The sequence below is a fragment of the Daktulosphaira vitifoliae genome, unplaced genomic scaffold, assembly GCF_025091365.1.
Source record: "Daktulosphaira vitifoliae isolate Bord-2020 unplaced genomic scaffold, ASM2509136v1 Scaffold_2, whole genome shotgun sequence".
Taxonomy (NCBI): Eukaryota; Metazoa; Arthropoda; class Insecta; order Hemiptera; family Phylloxeridae; genus Daktulosphaira; species Daktulosphaira vitifoliae.
Window position 1 is genome coordinate 31,328,056 of NW_026099573.1, and position 20,015 is coordinate 31,348,070.

Below are 20,015 nucleotides of genomic sequence, written 5' to 3' on the forward strand. Positions count from 1 at the left end.
CTTTGATTTGATATATGTTTAAAGGACGCAGTATTTCCGGAACATTTTCAAAAGTTCAGTTGAAAAAGATCTATGTTTTTTACAATATTTTAAGTTTTGAACGCCCCCTATATAAGGGGAAATTGTCCAATTTTAATAAAAAGTATGTCAAATGAAAGATGTACTTATAATGTATTTAGAAAAAAAAAATTTGTGCTGATATATACATTTTTCAAAAAGTTATAGCATTTTTAAGTTGAAAATTTAAAATCGAAAATCGAAAATTTTAACACAAAAATAGTGTTTTTTTAACTACGGCAGCCGTTACAAATCAACATAAATCTATAGTAGGAAAATTTAAAAAAAAAATTTATCAGAAAAAATCAGTTATTTTTATTTGTTTTCCTAATTTAACCCAAAAAGGTTCACTTAATGAAAATTTGCATTATAATATATTTTTTAGTAAAAATGATTTACTACAACATTAATAATATGTCCTTTTTTTGTACGATTGATTTTTGTATAGATATTGACAAAAACAAAAAATTGAGCAATTTTCGTAAAATGTAAGTTATAAATAGTTTTTTTTAATTTTCACGAGAAACCGCGGACTTTATGAAAAATTACTAGATACATTAATTGTAGTAAATAACTAGGTCTACAAAAAAGCTCATTATCATTTTCCCGTAAGATCAAAAACTTAGCAAAAAAATTAAAAAAAGTGCAAAAATTTGAATTTTCCTAAAACTTTGAGCTTAGAGCGCGCCCTGTTAATCATGTTATATGAAGCTCAAATTTTGCAGATATTATACTTAGACCTATAGGAACAAATTCCCGGGCGGCACTCTTTGAATTTCATAAAAAAAAAATCGTTCATATATAAATAAGGGGCACCCTAAAGTTCTTATAATATCATCTATGATGAAATTAAATAATTTTTTACAATAATTATTAAATTCATAGAAATATTATTAGTTACATTAACATAAAATATAAAAGTGAAGAAATAACTTAATGTCTTATTTTATGCAATGCCATTATAAATATATTATGGTTATAAATTATAGTTCGACTATAAAGTCAGTAGAAATAGTCTGAAAGTTTCTAATATTTACTATTTATACCCTACATTTAAAAACTTTTTTAAACAAGAGAGTGTTAGTCCAACCTCATACGTGATAAAGTTTAGTATTATTAATTGATCTTGTTGTATGACATTTTTAAGTACAGCTTCATTATAATATAATACAAAAGAAATAGATTTTGAAAAAGAAGTTAAGGAATGGTTCTGCCGTGCTGAACAGCGCTTTGAAAGAGAAAATAAAAAAAAACAATACTAATTAATGTTAAACTTTAGTAAAAGTTAATCATGTAAATATAAAAAAAAATTAATATTTTAGACATATTTTTTTGAAATTTTTGTATAAACAGCTTTTTTTTAAATTTTAAACAAAGAATAGTGTCTTAGTTTTACGTTTTTATAATTTTAGTTACTTGATGTATAAATAGGCAAGTTAAATAAGTAATGAACTATAGAAGTCTAAATGGTTTTTATTTATTTATATGTTATATTTTTATATAACAGTAAACAGAATGTGTGTCTATTATAATAATCATTTTGAAGAATGGTTAAATACGGTCATTAATTAAAACAAATGTCATTTAATATATTATAAAATACATTGAAAAAGATAATTCAAATAAATTTTTATCACGTTATTATAGCATAAAATCTGAGAAAATATTGAATTTACTAAGATGATTTTTTTTTTTATTTAAATGTTTTGATTAAATTTTTTGCATTCTTCAGAATCGAAAAAAAAACTTTGAATTTCTACATAGAAAATATTTCTTAAGACATACAAAAATTGATGTCAATTAGATTATGACATTTTCTGAAAATAAAAATGAAGAAAAAAATGATTTGGAAATTGTACTAACAAACAAAATTATTTCCAGTCATAAGAGTACTTCAGTAACAGAACCAGTTATTTTACCTTGTGTTTTGGTTACAAGTAATACTGAGATGGAAATATCACTTACTGGTTAAGGAAGGTGCTGCAGAAATGTGGAAAACATGACAAAATCCATGCACATGTCAAAAAGTTAACAAAGAAAAATAAGCAAAAAAAGCAAAAAACCTGAAGGACAAATTTGGAAACAATATAAAAGAAAATTGAGAAACAAGATGGAGGGAATATATTTTAGAACTCTATGAAGGAACATATAAACCACAACATATGAATGCAGAAAGAGATCAAAGATTACAAGTAACTAGGGAGGAATTCGATCTTGCATGAAAAATGTTTCCAACAAAAAAAGCCCCCGACGTGGATGGGCACCCATTGATTTACTAAAAGAAGAAGCGACCGAAAAAATGCAGTTCAAAATGTTGGAATTAGTAAAGAAAATATTAAATTCAGGAGAATGGCCAAGAGACACATACAACAAAATTAGTGATTCCAATACCAATAAAGGCAAATCCAGTATAATGCGCTCAATTCAGAACAATAAGCTTGATACCACATATGTCAAAAATTATACTTAATATAATAATAAAACGGATAGATGCACAAAAAGAAGTATTTCAGACACCCAAGTTGTTGGTTTTTCGCCAAAATCTGGGAACCTAAGATATAATAGGAACTGTACGGTTTATGCCTGAGAGAATGTTAGAACAAAACAGAGTCTTATATATATATATGTTTCACAGATTATGAAAAAGCTTTTGACAGAGTTAGTTGGGAAAGAATATTCCGATGCTAAAATTATGACAATTTCCTGTTGGAATAGTAAACATGATTGAAAGTATATTTTGAAACCAAAAGGTAGTTATTTCGATAAAGAGAGAAAAATCTGAAGAAGTACAAATTAGAAAAGGAGTCCAGCAAGGTTGCGTTCTCTCATCTAGTCTGTTTAATGCATATTCAAAAAATATGATGGATGAAGCTATTGGAGGCGATAGAAATGGGGTGACCATAGGTGAATCGAAGATTAAAGCAATTTAATTTGTAGATGATCAAACTATAGTTTCTGGATCGGCAAAAACATTCCAAGGAATGTTAAATTAAATAAATTGTGCAACAAAAAAATATAATATAAAAATAAATGCCAGCAAAACCAAAACAATGGTGATCACAAAAACAATTATACAAGTAGAAATCTTAGTAGATTGGTATATTATAGAGCAGATGAACCATTTCTGCTACTTAGGGCAAACGATCACAAATGATGCAAGATGCAAAACGGAAATTAGGAGAAAAATTGGAATGGCGAAGTTAATATTTTACGAAAAAAACATATCCTACTATCAAAGAAGATAAACATTATACTTAGAAGAAGAATACTGAAGACATACGTTTGGTCTATAGCATTATACTCAGCGAAGACATGGACACACAACAAAAGCGAAGAAGAATCGATAAAAGCATTTGAGATGTGGTCCTATCGACGTATGCAAAAGATTAGCTGGGTAGATAGAATATCAAATAATCAAGTACTACAACAAGTAAATGAGCAAAGGGCAATGATAGATAACATAAAAACGAGAAAAATACAATGGCTAGGACATGCTCTTAGACATGATAATCCTATACAAATAGTACTCGAAGGAATTATACCAGAGAAAAAGGGAAGAGGAAGACCTAGAGCAAATTTCATATCACAAATATGTGGAGAACTGGGCCTAAAATATGTTGATATGAAAAAGAAAATAGAAGACAGGAAGGAATGGAGGAGAATTGTAGGAAGGCAACACCAGTCGGTAGAATGAGAAACCTTAAGAAGAAAAGTTTTTTTTGAAGTAAAAATGATTTTATTTTTAATATTCCATTAGCTTATATGAAATCTCTTGTCTGGGCCCAAACTAAAATTTTTCCGATCCAAAATCTAGTATTTTAACGTTGCCAATAAAAACACATGTGTGGTCTATCTATTTGTATTTAATCAATTTTACTTAATACTTCAAACAACTGCATGCTTGAGATGAAATTTTTATTGATATTTAAATAAAATGGTGTAAAATTAATATTAAAAAAATTAAGTTGAAATATATGAAAATTGTTAATAATGATTTTCTATCTAATCTATTAAATTACTGTAAAAATGAATTAATTTTTCATTTCTATAGAAATGTCGTTATTGAATAAGTTTACCTATTATATTAGCAGTTCATTTTTTTTCTTAGCTTTTGTTGTAAATTATTTGATATCTCTATAGATTTCTTTAATTAAATATGAACTTATTAAGTATTCCACTTTCGCAGAGTAATCCTAACGAGGTAATGAGTGACGAGGAAATCGATACACAAAATTCTTTAAAATTGAGCCATTACATACCAATTAATGAATCAACTCAATGTTACAATAGAATATTTGTTAGCCAAGGTAGTTCATATAACGGAAAATATATAATTAAGGTTTCTATTACTAGTTCTATAATTTATTTATAATGAAATGAAATAAATAATTTATATTTTTTGAAATGTAGTTATTGATGACAAAAAAATCTAATAGTTTTGCCAATTCAACAAGATTTTTCAATCAATTGAATGAACTAGAAAATTATGAATTAATGTCTCAAAAAGAAGAAAAAAATAAACTAAGTTTTATAATGGAAGATGACGATGAGCCATGTTTGATGGACATTTTAAATATATTGTCAGCTGAAGAATTTTACAAGTATTTATACGAAAAGAATTTAAGTGCGCTACAAAGTAAAAAATCCTTCTTATATAGATTATTGAAACTAGATCCAAAAAGTAGAATGCATTACCTAAAAACTTCTTACGATAAAATTAATAAAATAATGAAAAACTTAAAGTTGGAGTCATTGCAGTGTTTTAGTAACATCACTAATAAACAAGTACTGTACGATATTTATACAACTACCGAAAATAATAATGATAAAGTATTATTAGAAACATATTTTTCAACTAATCAAAATATAACTAACAACAATATCATAATATAAAGGATAATTATTTCACAAATGTAAATTTTATAAAAGAAGAAGAAGTTCAAAAATTGATTGGGTCGTGCTGTGTTGTAATATTAGATGTAACTGGTAATAATGATCAGCTAGAGAAAAACAGAAAAATTTTTACAACCTTAAAAAATTATCTAAAACTATCTAGACACCAAAAAAATGATAAAAAATATGTTAAACAAAAAATACTATGTATTGTTATATCTTCAGTTATGACATGGGCGGGCACTAAAATAATGGTTAGTACCAGTGTTCTATTTTCATTAAAATATTGAATTCATATGTACATTAATTTAAGTTTGTCTATACTTTACAAGAAATCAGTGTAAAAATAAATATTTTCATTTTTTTTACTTATTTTCAATGTTGCGTAATATAGACAGGTACATTTAACTTAAATCACAGGAATAACAGACGACCACACACTGCATTTCAAAATCATTATCTATTCGAACAAGAAGTTTTATCGGCTAATAATACTGCAGAAGTAATAAATAATGACTCATTATTTCTATACAATTTGTATAGAATCTGTTCATATTGTATAGCTAAAGGAAATGTTAATTACTATAATAGTATGGACGGGATTGACTTACGGTTTTGAACAAAATCACTTGAAGTTTGTCTTTGACGCGGTATTTTTTGACTCGGGTAAATTATTAGTACCAAGTAGTCAGAACCATGTACCAGTGACTCATGTAGAAAATTTAGCGAGGTACTATTCATACGTTATATTTACAATACGCAATTATTACACATTATACTTTTGGAATATAAATTAATTGATGTTTAAATATTTTCTTTACAAAATATAGAGTTATATACCAAGTTATCACAAAAACTAAACGAGTGAAAAATAATTGTCTTATTGCAATTGATACAAAACAACCAAATTTACAGCAAATCATCATAGTAAATTTAAAAATAAAATAAAATTGACGAATCCATATAAAAAAGTTTTTATCTATTTTAGGCTTTTACTCGAGCACATTATGTGAAAAAATTTAACAGTGTGTCATTAGAAACTTTCTTAAATAAATATAAAATAACGGTAAGAACTTGATAGGAGAATTCAGAGATATTAAATTATTTTTTATTTTTGTAGGGTTTACACAGATATATTTTATCCGCTGATCTCAAAATGAAATCTAGCATTCCGCGGTTATGGCCAGAATTCGAATGGTATGATAACAAATCATCAATAATAGAACAAATAAACTTAATGATGGAGACATACCAAGAAGAACACAATATTAAAGTATGTAATATATATAGAGTAATCAATTTATCATAAACCACACAATTACTCACAAAATAAAATGAAAAAATAAAAAAAATGTTTTGATTTCTTTTAGTTACATATATTTCTTGATTTATCAGCTAATAATGTCATTTTAGAGTTATTCCTTATAACTTAAATACGTGTCAATTTTATTTTTTTTTAATGCCAAAACATACATATTTAACTAGCTTTTAAAATAGAAACGATGTAATTAATAAAATGACTGGTCGATAACTACTTTTGGACAAGTTCGGAAGTTATTAACAATTTAAAGTAACAACTGGAGGTGAGGAGTAGGCGCTGCTATATTTATCATTAATCATTTCATGACCCAACTCTTCGTCACGCCGATGTATAAATATGAAAATAATTTCTGAAGTACTGATCCAAAAGCTGTTATCGAACAGTCATTTTCTTAATTACACCTTTTTCTATTNTAGCTAATAATGAATTTTTAAAATCACCCTTTATACCTAAAGATGTATATACAGGGTGTTCAGTAAGTCAGGAAACGGGTTTCTATTGTTCTCATTGTTACAAACAATGAGAACAATAGAAACCCGTTTCCTGACTTACTGAACACCCTGTATATACATCTTTAGGTATAAAGGGTGATTTTAAAAATTCATTATTAGCTAATAAATCAAGAAATATATATATAACTAAAAAAAATCAAAACATTTTTTTTTAATATTGTATTTATTTTATGAGTAATCGAGTGGTATATGAAAAACAGATTACCTGTATAAAGTAATTTTTTAAATAAAATACATAATTAAATTTTAAAATTATTATTAGAACACAAAAATACTTATTCTCGGTCCGCCGTGTTCAGGAAAAACAAAACTAGCAAAAAAACTGTCTAATTATTATAACGTGCAGTACTTGGAACCGAAACAATTTGCTGAAGACTTAGTTGATAGCATAGTAGTCATTTTTTGATTCACAACTTTTACAAAACCTTAAGTACTAATATTATGTATGTGTTGGTTTAATAAAGAGAAATGAGATTATGACACTGAAAGAACGCAAAAATATAGATATATCGACAGATTCATTAGGAAAAGAAGATCCTTACATCACAGAAGTGATTGGAAATTTAGAAGAAGAGTTAAACATATTATACTCCTCTATGGACGCAAATGAAGGACAATTGGAAGATGTTCATTTGTTATCGTGAATTAAAATAATTAAAATAAGTTATAAAATATATTTATAAGATGTTTTTTTTTTCATTAGATATTTGCGTAAAGATATTTTTGCAAATTTAAATTACGTTTTGGATGGATATCCAACATCAATTCGTCAATTCAAGCTACTTTTTTCGGAGCAGAATTGTCCAGATAAAATTGACAATACCACAATACCAGGTTTGTATTATTTTCGTAATTTAATATACATTATTTTTACTTCAAAAAATAAATAATATACTAACTAAAATATAGAGGGCGAAAGTAAAATTATTTCTACAATACAAAATAAATTATCCCAAAAATATTTTAAAAAATAAATCTAGCATTATTTTTTTATTTTTTATTAGGTAACATTCCTAGTTAAAAGTAGGTTATGGAATCAGCTATTTAATAATATTTTAATTATTAAGTCTTCTTTACCGAGCATCTTATAATTTCTTTTTTATTAAATATCTTTTTAGTGTATATTAAGAGAATATATAGACAAACTGTGCGGAAATAGTGGTTCAAAAATTGCAGTGTTTCAAATTTGTATTCAAATTTTAGGAGATAGTTTTATAAACAGGTTCAAAACCATTTAAATCTTCTTCTTTTTCTTTTACCTCGCTTTAACACAACTACTTGTAGTCGGTCTCTTTATCCTAAACTTTCACTTAATACGATTTCTCATATCATCTACGCACACATCAGCCGACCTCATATCACATTCAATAATATCCCTCAATCTCCTTTTTGGACTTCTTCTTTTTCCTTAAATATTAATTTCCATAGCTTTTCTTACAGCTTTTGACTCCTCTCTCCACTTCAAAACTACTTAAGTAAAAAGCATAAAAAAACACACGTTAGAAAAAAAAGGAATGCCCAGTAAACTTGTTCCAAAAATTTATTAAGGATTATTAAAATTTAGATGTACCTCAAAGTTAATAATGTTATTTCAAATTAAAATTTATTTTTGTTTAAAATAGAATTAGCAATATGTTTGAATCAGAATTTATCATCAAATTTACCTATATATTTCAATGAAAATGATGATAATTCGCAAAAAGAAACTGATATCACTGAAAATCAAAGTTTAAAACGTCATTTATTATTTTCTGAAATAAACAATGTGTCCCCTTCAGATCCAGAACTATTTTCAGCGCCAAATTTACAAGCCAAAGCTAATAAACCAATACTCAAGACTTCACTAAGTGGTATTAATAATAAAAGTAGTTTACATAAACAACGTCAAAGTAAAGAAAAAAAGTAAATAGTGTAGAAGAACGAAATATTTTGTAACTAAAAATAATATTTTTCTTCTATTTAGAGCTTGGAATGAAGAAGATCAAAAAAATATTTTGAAAATATTAAATATTCATTATGTTCAAATCAAAACTTTTAATTCTCCCTACATACCAATAGAATACCAGAAAACTACAAAGAATATTTCAGAAGACATAAACATTGATGAAATAACCAATACAATTATCAAAGATTATTATTTTTTTAAACCAAGACATAAAGACCAATCTAAATTATTTGAAGAAACGCAATTTTCTAATTTAATATCCAACATAGATATATCAAATAAACAAAATACTGATGAAAACCAAAAAAAATCATTTGAAGCTAAAAGTTTATTGGAAAAAGTAAAATACAAAAATTTGAATAACAGAAATTTATTTTACAATGTATTTTTATAAAATTCATACAAATTATTTTACCTGTGAATATGTTAATCTATTCACAATTTTTATAAATAGCAGTAGATTATGCAATTAAACTAAATATATTATGTAGGTTAACTGTCATATTCAACAAATTAAATGTGTTAAACATGTTTATTATAAATTATAAAGTATAATGTATAATAATAAAGACAAGTTATGCCATTTAAACACAAAATAAAACAAATAGTAATTAAAATAATTTTTAGTGGAAAAATTAAAGAGAGTAATTTTGTTGAAATCTACCTATAAGATTATGTTCTAGTTTTAAGATCACATGCTCAACCTAAACAGTAGTGAGAATGAAATAGAATTGATAAAGAGTGTTAATAGATAGTGTAATAGATAAAAACACCAAATATTCCAAACAAAAATTTTCCAAAATCCTTACTCCCTCCCAACTTTAATAAACTTAAAATTGGAAGAAAATTAATGAAAGAAATGTCTGAAAAGCTTGATCATAAATCAACCAATTATTAGCATTGAATATCTTAGAGTGATGTAAACTTTTCTACCACCTCCAAACTTTTAATGTCAATTGATAATGAACCTCTTCTTCACTTTTTCTTTTCATGGATATATTTATCCAGCCTTAATTATGTTTGTTTTATACCACATCATCCAAGATTTGACTTTACTTTAATTGAGTCTATCCCATTTTGTGGAAGCTAGGTAAAAAATGTCTTTGACAAAATTATGTACCACAAATACTAAGCATTCAAAATAAAATGACCTCAATTTTTTTTTCGAAATTAAACGAAATAAATATATAATCAACCAGAATCATTTTCAAAGAATTAAACAAATTTTCTTACTAAAAAATAAAATTGTAAATGTGATTGATGTTATAACACATTAAATTTTTTTTTTTGCTTTAAAATTTAAAAATATTATTACAGATTACTTTGTTAGAAGAATTCGAGAGTTTGGTAGATTTTGATCAACTAGATAAAATGACTGGAGAGGAGTATCTTATGAAGTATGTCACTCCTACTCTCACAAAACTGTTTGTCCAAGTTTCTAAAGTTAGACCAGAAAATCCATTGGAGTTCTTGGTAAGAAAAAAAAATAAAATTGAAAATTGTCATCCTATTTTTGGCATATAAGATTATTTAAAAAGTCTTAACTTATAATAAAATAAAAGTATGTCTATTTCATTAGATATACTTGGCTTTAAAAGAAAACCCTGAAGGCACTCATTATTTTCCTGGTTATTCAAAAAATGGATATTACATACAATGTTTATTACATAAGATAGCATTAATGCATAACCAAAACATTGAGTCTGAAAAACCTTTGATGGTACCACTTGATATCAATAATGAAGACAATATTGAAAGCAATAATATAATTTAGTCAATTATTTTTAAGGATAATTTAGTCATATTAAATAAGTCTGTCGACTTAAAAATTAAAACTGCAATTAACTAAATTTTACAATGTATTATATTTATATACTCAACTAATTTAGTGATTTAAATTGCAATAAAATATTTAAAAGTGATTTATAAAAACACTACTGTTAAAGTTATTATGATAATCCCATTATCAATTTTACATAACACTATCAATTTTATTTTTTATCTTCTATCTATGCTGTTAGCCTCATGTTATAATGTCATTTTTTTTCTTTCTTACTTAAGTTGCTAAAATTAATATTACTTGTTATTTCAAATTAAATGAAATGTTTCTGTACCATAGTACACATTAGTTTCTAATGAACTTTCAATAGATTTTGGGCCCAAGAACGCTGTTAGTCAAAGAGTAAAATTTTTTTTTGGGATTCACTTGGATAAAGATGACTAAAAAAGAAGATAGGTTACTTCATTTAATGGGAATGGTTTTGGAAACTGAAGATTTCAGTTGGAAACGATACTTGCAGAGCATGGAGTATTATATTGTATGACTGAAGTTAAACAAAATAAGCAATTTAATGGTCAAGATTTTGTCAAAGATGATCATTAAACGAAATCAAACATTGTTCAATGTTTTATTTATAGTCATTTAGAGTATATAAATGATGTTAAAAGTGTCAAAGAGAAGTTTGATAAATTATTGTTAATTTTTGAACGCAAAGGCATTTTGAATAGGTTGTTTTAATGAGACATATGCACCATTAGCCAACATAATAACGGTTCAAACACTTTTGGCAGTCGCTATACATAAGAATTATTTTCTTTTCAAGATAGATGTAAAATATACATGGAGCAACCTGAAGGCTTTGTTTAGGGTGTCAACTTAGTATGTAAACTAAACAAATCAATATATATGGCCTTAAACAGGCATCATACTGTTGGAATAGAAGATTTAATGATTTTATCTGTAATTTGGGTTTCAAAAGAAGTCTTCTGATAGTTGTCTCTACATAAAAGTGGTTAAAGATATCTATATTTATTTACTTATCTATGTGAATGATATTGTTTTAATGACTGGCAATTCTGAAGAGTCTATTTATGAATTTAGTGGAACATTAAGTAAGAAGTTCAATTTATCAGATCAGTGAGAAACAACATGTTTTCTTGGTATAAACTTAGTATAAGAAAATGGTAACTTAAAGATAAATCAATCTGGCTACATAAATAAATGACTAATAAAATTTTTAATGAGAGATAGCAAACCAAAGACTACACCTTGCATTGGTATTACTGTATTGGCTATCGTAATGTCGGTAAGTTGATTTTTTTTAAGGTTACTTGAGTGTGTATATAGTGTATGTGTTGTCGCTCAATAAAAAAAATACAAATGAAAGTTAAAATTGTGATTTTTTGTTAACAGTTATAAATAATAAATAAAACTTTTAATTGTTAAGTCTATTTAATTGAATCCGGACAACAAAAAATAAATACAATAATAAAGAATTTTAACATGCATATTTGGTTTGTGTAGCTGAACAATTAAAATGACCATATAAATTTTGTGTAACGTAGGTTATGGAAGTCATGGTGCTTATCCAAAATAGATAAGTACCGATGAAATAATGACATTTAACAATTTGAAATTGACCAAAGAAAGTTACGTCAAAATTTTTGTCAACTAACAAATATTGCAATAATTTACCATGAAAAGTAGTTTAGAGTATATATATACATGAAGTCACCAATGTTGTAATATAACATTTACATGTGAGTAATTATATATAATATAAATTTAATGTATAATAAATCCTATAATATATTTATAATCACTGAGGTAATTATTTTATTTCAATTAAAAAGGGACCATTACCCTAATAACAATGATGGTGTCTGGATACAACTAGGAACCAAAAGTCAAATGCAATTTCTAATTCATATTGTAATGTCAATAAAAAAATATATATCAATACTTATAATTTCAATAATTATTAAAATAAAAATAAATATTGCATCCTATTGAAAAGAATTTAAATTTTCAAAATGATGAACTTACTAAAAAAACATTTAAAGAATTGATTAGTTGTTTAACGTATGTTATGTTACATTCAAGGCCAAATATAAGTGTAGCAGTTAATTACTTTAGTCAAAGTCAATCTATAACTACAGATGCCCATTTTGAACAGCTGAAAAGAATATTACGCTATATAAAGGCAATTTTTTATTTTGAACCTTATATAAAAAAAGAATGGTAAAGAGAGTTGTTGGAAGAAATATGCATTTTGAAAATAAAACTCCTATATTAAATTTGCAAAAGAGCTAAGGAAACATCATCGAATGAAACATTTAGATGTCAAGTTTAAATTCATATCAAAAAAACATGAAATTGAAATTTGTGGAATCAGAAAACTAACTTGCAGATTTTCTTACAAAACCATTAATATATCCTGTTTTTAATAGGATGAGATTTTATGATGGCTTCGAAAAAGTTATGTATTAGTTGTTATTATATGCTAAATTATTATTATTGTAAATATTTATTATGATAATCTCATTATCAATTTTTTTTTCTTATAATCTATCTATACTGTTAGCCTCATGTTGTGGTGTCATTTTTTTCCTTTCTTACTTAATGCTAGCACCACACTCTTACTGAGGCGAAGCGAGGCAGTGCGAGTACGAGAGTGTAGTCGGTTCACTCGTGTCATCTCGTCTTGCCTTGTGCCCGCTCCACTTCGAATCATTATTTTGGTCGTGAGTCAAAAGACCAAGAGACACGAGGTGAGGAGTATCTTCTTTACTCTCGCCTGAACTCGCGAATCCTCAGTTAATTAAACAAAAAGAAATCATAACGTTTTGTGCAAAAAATGGCTGATTGGACGAACGAAATTTTGATTAAATTTGTAGAGTTATACCAATCAGAAGATATTTTATGGAATGCAAAGCATTGTAATCACAAAGATAAAGCAAAAATGAATGACGCATGGTGCAGAATTAGCAAGGTTTTGAATAAATCCATAGAAGATTTGAAAAATAAAAAAAAATTCAATTGTGGCTACATTTCGGGGCCATTTGAGAAAGAAAAAAGCGTCCATTAAATCAGGAGCTGGCCAGAATGATATTTATCGACCAATATGGTTTTTATATGATCAAATGGAAAGTTTTCTTGGAAAACTAAACGATTTCAATGTGACATTAAATACTGAAGAGGTAAATATAATATAATTATTTCATAATTACTAATTTATGTTTATTTATTGAAAAGTATTAATTATTATTATAAAAGGTGAAATTAAAGTGAGTAAATATTCAAAATCTGATAATTACATTCGAGTAAAATTTTCAAACTCGCCTGAAGGTTCATATAACAATTCTACCAATACATTTTCCATGCTTTGCCTAAAAGAAAAATGAGTAAAGAGTAATACAAATTATAATTATTCTCTCCATCATTTTTCTTATTACGCCATTAAGGTCAATACTTAATATCAAACTAACTTACTTTGTTCTGTTTCTGTGTATTGTTGTTATCCACCATCTCCTCTTATTGGGTTGTTTAGTTTTTTTTGAATAGCTTAAATTTAGAAAATTATAATAACTGTATGCACACAATGCAGCCACAGCTGTTATTTCAACCACGTCCATTTTGTACAACCGCTATAAACAACTGAGTGCGTCACGAGACTACACGAGAGTGTAGACTATGCATTCGTGCGCTGCCTTGCCTCGCATTAACTCAACAAGACTCTCGACGAGGTGACCTCGCGAGAGTGTGGAGCTAGCATAAGATGTTATGTTAATTTTACTTGTTGTTTCAAACTAAATAAAATGTTTCTATATCATAATACCGATTAGTTTCTAGTGAACTTTCAATAACTACTCTAAGGTCCATAATTATGGCAACACTGTAATTATAAAATAAATACAATCAGTATCAGTAAAAAAGTAGTGCAGTTCGAATGTTTCGTTTTTATGAAAACAATAAAGAGTAATTCATTTAATTAGTAATATGTTCTTTTATTTTAATTACTTCTTACACTACTAATACACCCTAATAATAAATGTATAAATTAAAAAGGCCGATTTTGCTAACAGATAGAGTTACAAATACATTTGTTGGTATAGAGAAATTACAATTCTTGGCATTTTGACGGGATAACATAGGCCATCAAAACCCATTTTATTATTGAAACTTCAAAAATATTGAAATTAGAGACATGAAAAGCATTCATGACAAATTTTACTTTATTTTTTTAATGTACTAGAATTACTTAGAATGTTTGTTTATAGTATTTCTATTAATACTAAAATGCCTAGTATATTGTTGTAGTCTAAATTATATATAAGTACTTCAAATAATCATGATAGAAATACGATTGCATTTATTTTCTTTAATAATGGCTGAAAAATGATAATAAAGCAGCTTGTACTAAAATAATTTCATTACAGTTGTATTGCCCACAGTGTAATGTAGATCAACTATGATAAATTATTTAGCCGCATTTGTTATCCTTATTGTTATGATAAAAAGCCAATTGCCTATAATATTTATGTTTTATAAATAGTATCAAACTTCATATCTACTAAAGTAAAGGTATGTGCATGTTAAATAGTACATATTTCTGTTATTATTTTTTAAAAGCTATTTGTGCTAATTATGTATCAAGCTCATAGATTAGTAAACATAGTTATAACTATTTTCTATTTCATAATTCTCAATTAACTTATGCAAAATGTAGTTTAAATTTTAAAGGGTATATATTTTTTATTTCACTATAACCACACCATTTAAAATGCTAGGTACTAAAAAGAGGTTCTTGATATTATTACAATAAAACAAATATGTAAAAACATGTAAGTCATGTTTAAATATCATATTACTGACCTGATAAAATAAATATTTTTTTTTATTATTTATACTTGTATAAAAAATAATATTATAAAAATAAATTTATTCAATGTATCTTAAGCCTAGTATAGTACCAAGTTTAAATTAAAAAAATTATATTTTGTCGTATTTCTAACTAAAATAAAATGTTTTTACTCTCAAATTAATATTTAGAAAGTTATCGTTAGTGGTTTTTAAGTATAATACAGTTTTTGTTTATTGTTAAAGACAAATTGATAATGAATAAAATATGACCTCTCCACACATCATCAATCAGTATTCTATTGGTAAATGTTACATTAATGATATTATTTTAACTATTCATGTCAATCTATCTTAAGAATTAAATTTTAAAATTATTTAGTATTTTTGAAATGTTATACTTACAATATATTTAAATAATAGTGTCATCATTGTAAATATTACGTGTCATAAATTTATAAAATTATACGTCAACAAAAATACAAAAGCGCAACAGTTTTGCTAAAGATGATGTTTACACCAATTCTTATAAAATAAAGAGGTTAAATTTTGATAAGCACCATTCATAAACCTTATATCACAGATTAAAGGCACGTGTGTATTAAATCTAAGCTTATACTCTGTATAAGATCTATAGTGGCATTTACCATCCAGTGTGACTATCTCAACAAATTTTAATTCCCTAAAATATTATTAAAATGAAAACTGATAAAAAATCCCCAAAAAATGTATGATTTTTTTTGTGTAAATTACACTATATTATTTACTATTATAATAATTAACAAGATTGTGAAATATGGAAATAACTGTCAAATAACAAATGAAAATTATAAGTTTCTTAATATAATTTTAACAAAACAAATTTTTATTTAAATTAATAAAAATTTGAATTTATAACTACCAAACTGTAATTATGTTTATCAGTCGACTTTAATAAAATTGATAACCATTGCAATCATAATCTAGAGAGTATCTTAGTTTGCTCATAGTCATGATTGCGATTTAAAAAAAAGTCAACGGAATGAAAGTATTGATATTAATTTGGATTATATATATATATATATATATATATATTAGGGTGTCCCTTATTTTGAAAATTTTGGAAATTCTTCGGGCTCACCCCCCAAATTTTTGTGTATACATATAAAAAGTGGCTACAAAAAATTTCAGGCCGATCAGATAAGTTTAACCCGTGCCGACTTGGGGTTGAAAATCGGCCAAAAGGGGTACTTTATTAGTTTTTAGCAATTAACTCGTAAATTAGCGCTCTCACAAAAAAAAATGTTAAAACTAAATTGTATATCTAACTGTTTTGTATAGATTAAGTCCTTACAGTTTTTCTTTTAAATCCATTAGTTTTCTAGAAAAATGTCAAAATAAATAATATTTCGTAAAATTGCCGAAATTAGCATATTTACAAATATTTCATCATATATGACGAACCATATGTGATACGATTTAATGTTTCATACAAAAATTATTTAAAATTAAATTTTACGAAATAAAAGTAATAAGTATAAATTTCATTGAAGCGATCGTTTTATTGCTATAGTTGAAATAACTCGATCATATTACGATTCTTACTAAATATATGAATTTTATTGTTAGATTCTGTCAGTTATCATCTGGTACATTACAACACTTATCGTACAAGTACGGCGATAATACTATGGTATGACTGGATTAATGTATTGTTATTATTTTTAAATTATAAATAACTCTGGAAATCGTAAATTTATTAGAAATCGCAGCAATAGGTATAGTGAACTCATACTTATACCACTTTAGTCGCGTATTAAGTTGAACTGCTTCCTATTGTGTTTTTCTTTTAGTGTACGTAAAAATGTCCGTAGTATTACGAAATGACAATAAAATATTTTTAACCGCTCTTTCTGCAGAGTCATTTATTACTTTAAGTGAACATACAATTTCTTTTCCGTGTAAATACAATAAAAATCATCAGTATTCCACTTACTTGGATCCAAATTTAAAAAAGTAGTATTGATATCGAATCGTTTAAATAATTTCATACTGTTTTTTGACAAAAAGAAGCTACAGATGTTTCTAAAAAAAAAAAATCAATCACTCAATAGTCATCAAAAATTAAAGATATCAAAAATTATTATACCTGAAAATGATTTGTCTATATCACTTGATGAAAGAATAAAACGTTTGCTAGGGTTTATTATTGACTCATTATTAAGGGATACAACCATTAATTTTTTTATTCAGTTGAAATGTAATCGTCAAAAAATGTTAGAGCAGCTGTTTCCTCTATTAAGTACCATAAATTATTACAAATTTTGTTTAACGCTGCTTTCGGTTGTTCTTTTTCGTATAACTTTAATTCTTTGATAAAATTTAAGTCGTTATTCGGAGCTTTGGACGGTTCAGTACAGTTAAACCAGGCTTTTAAATAAAATCGAATAATAAAAATACATATATCTCGAATAGCATTTATTTCGAAAGTTTTTAGTAAATACTGTTTTCGGTATAAATAAATCTTTAAGCAATATATTGCTCTACTCATCCAACGAGCTTGATGGCTCCAGGAGGGTGTTTATAAATTTTTTTATCTGAGTCACCATTTAAAAATATTATAGATGCAATTCTCTATAATCATCTCTAAAACATCCGATTCGCAACATTTCCCTAGAAAACTGGAGAATATCATTTCAATAATTTTCAAGTGCAGAGCAACATTCGACGTCATCTATTCCACACATCGTATTAAAAACATCAATATTATTCCAATTTTTTTTAAAATTTTTAAATATGGNATTATTCCAATTTTTTTTTAAATTTTTAAATATGGGAATATCAGGGCTTAATGTTACCTGAGGCAGTTTTGTTTCGAAAACACCTCGTAAAATCAGTTCATATATTAGGTGGCGACAAGGTAAATACAATAGATCTTTCTCTAATTTTTGCTCTAGTAAAATACACGAACCCTTTAAACGTCCCATATTAGATGTTGTGGTATCGCAGCATAGAGCTTGGACAATATTTAATAAGCCCCAATCGTCTAACGCACAATAAACAGCATTAGTTTGTTCATACTCCGTCGAAATTTTCAGTTTCGGTATATCAATTAATAAATCTAGATTTTTACTAGTTATCATAATTGATAACCTATGAATGCCCGAGTCTCTGATAATTATATCATTTGATAAATAAGGTATACTTTGCGTAGAATATAAAGTAGATGGACCGGCTTGGTATTCACTAAGCCTTTCTGTTTCCCTAATCTTACGCATTTTAGATTTCTCTTCTTTCTTTTATAATTTTTGGTCGATGCCACCTAGACAACCAATTCGACCAGGAAGTCTTTGGTTCATTAAAAATTGTTTATCGGTAACTACCTTAATCAAATTTAAAGTATCGGTGTGAGCGATATCAAACAAATTATCAAAATTATTAATAAACTCAGTTTCTTTTGCTCTAAACGTTTCTCCAATTTTGTGAGAATTCTTTTGTAAAATACGCCTTATAAATTTACGATTTCCAGAGTTATTTATAATTTAAAAATAATAACAATACATTAATCCAGTCATACCATAGTATTATCGCCGTACTTGTACGATAAGTGTTGTAATGTACCAGATGATAACTGACAGAATCTAACAATAAAATTCATATATTTAGTAAGAATCGTAATATGATCGAGTTATTTCAACTATAGCAATAAAACGATCGCTTCAATGAAATTTGTACTTATTACTTTTATTTCGTAAAATTTAATTTTAAATAATTTTTGTATGAAACATTAAATCGTATCACATATGGTTCGTCATATATGATGAAATATTTGTAAATATGCTAATTTCGGCAATTTTACGAAATATTATTTATTTTGACATTTTTCTAGAAAACTAATGGATTTAAAAGAAAAACTGTAAGGACTTAATCTATACAAAACAGTTAGATATACAATTTAGTTTTAACATTTTATTTGTGAGAGCGCTAATTTACGAGTTAATTGCTAAAAACTAATAAAGTACCCCTTTTGGCCGATTTTCAACCCCAAGTCGGCACGGGTTAAACTTATCTGATCGGCCTGAAATTTTTTGTAGCCACTTTTTATATGTATACACAAAAATTTGGGGGGTGAGCCCGAAGAATTTCCAAAATTTTCAAAATAAGGGACACCCTAATATATATATATATATATATTCAAATTCTATTACATTTATTTACTACGACAGAATAGATTATGTTCGCCTGTTCTGAATACTATTGTTAACATTGCATAATAATTATAAATATATGATCGAACAATCTTCTAAACTTTTTATTAATTAATTTAAATATAATATAATTATTTTATTTAGCAGAATTTATCCTTGGAAGTGTATTATTATTTAAAATTCTCAGATTCACTCACAATCTTACTAAATAATAGCCAAAAATATTAAATAACCAGTTTCAAACAACTACACAAAGTCATAAGCAAGTAAGGTTTATAGAAAATAGAGCCTAATAACTATGCCAATAATAAATATAAATACAATAAATACTGTTAAAATAATTTAATTTTAATATTAACATTTCGGTATTTTTTTAGTAAGAAATAAAAATTGCTACATGAACAACCTATTATATTGTTTACCTATTATTGTTATTGCCTACTATTAGATATATAATACT

At 26.2% G+C, this 20,015-nt stretch overlaps 2 protein-coding genes and 1 pseudogene across 14 annotated transcripts in view; 2 read left to right on the forward strand and 1 right to left on the reverse strand.

The window, feature by feature from the left end:
• Positions 1 to 15,976, reverse strand: part of LOC126897642 (uncharacterized) — a 93,184-nt gene extending 77,208 nt beyond the window's left edge. For 6 of the 13 annotated variants that reach the window (XM_050671395.1, XM_050671401.1, XM_050671393.1 and 3 more), the window contains exons 1-3: positions 15,774 to 15,976; positions 14,001 to 14,403; positions 13,826 to 13,897 (exon numbers count right to left, since the gene is read on the reverse strand). The gene's annotated coding sequence lies outside the window, so the exon portion shown is untranslated. The remainder of the gene's footprint in view (positions 1 to 13,825; positions 13,898 to 14,000; positions 14,404 to 15,773) is intronic. The other 7 variants (XM_050671403.1, XM_050671404.1, XM_050671406.1 and 4 more) reach the window with 2 other exon arrangements.
• Positions 5,979 to 9,188, forward strand: LOC126898148 (uncharacterized). Its single transcript, XM_050672095.1, has 7 exons — positions 5,979 to 6,016; positions 6,071 to 6,223; positions 7,046 to 7,423; positions 7,487 to 7,617; positions 8,406 to 8,685; positions 8,747 to 9,068; positions 9,183 to 9,188. Exons 3-7 carry the CDS (start codon positions 7,260 to 7,262, stop codon positions 9,186 to 9,188), a joined length of 903 nt encoding a protein of 300 aa, XP_050528052.1. The 5' UTR covers positions 5,979 to 6,016; positions 6,071 to 6,223; positions 7,046 to 7,259.
• LOC126897658 (uncharacterized) lies at positions 13,022 to 13,893 on the forward strand (annotated as a pseudogene).
• Positions 15,977 to 20,015: the final 4,039 nt, after the last annotated feature.

What these genes read in the sequence shown, in the direction of transcription:
- LOC126898148 (XM_050672095.1), top strand. Translation starts at nt 7,260, where the DNA reads ATGACACTGAAAGAACGCAAAAATATAGATATATCGACAGATTCATTA. An exon ending in GAAGATGTTCATTTGTTATC is followed by an intron (nt 7,424 to 7,486) that starts GTGAATTAAAAT and finishes TTTTTTCATTAG; the next exon opens with ATATTTGCGTAAAGATATTT. An exon ending in CGTCAAAGTAAAGAAAAAAA is followed by an intron (nt 8,686 to 8,746) that starts GTAAATAGTGTA and finishes TCTTCTATTTAG; the next exon opens with AGCTTGGAATGAAGAAGATC.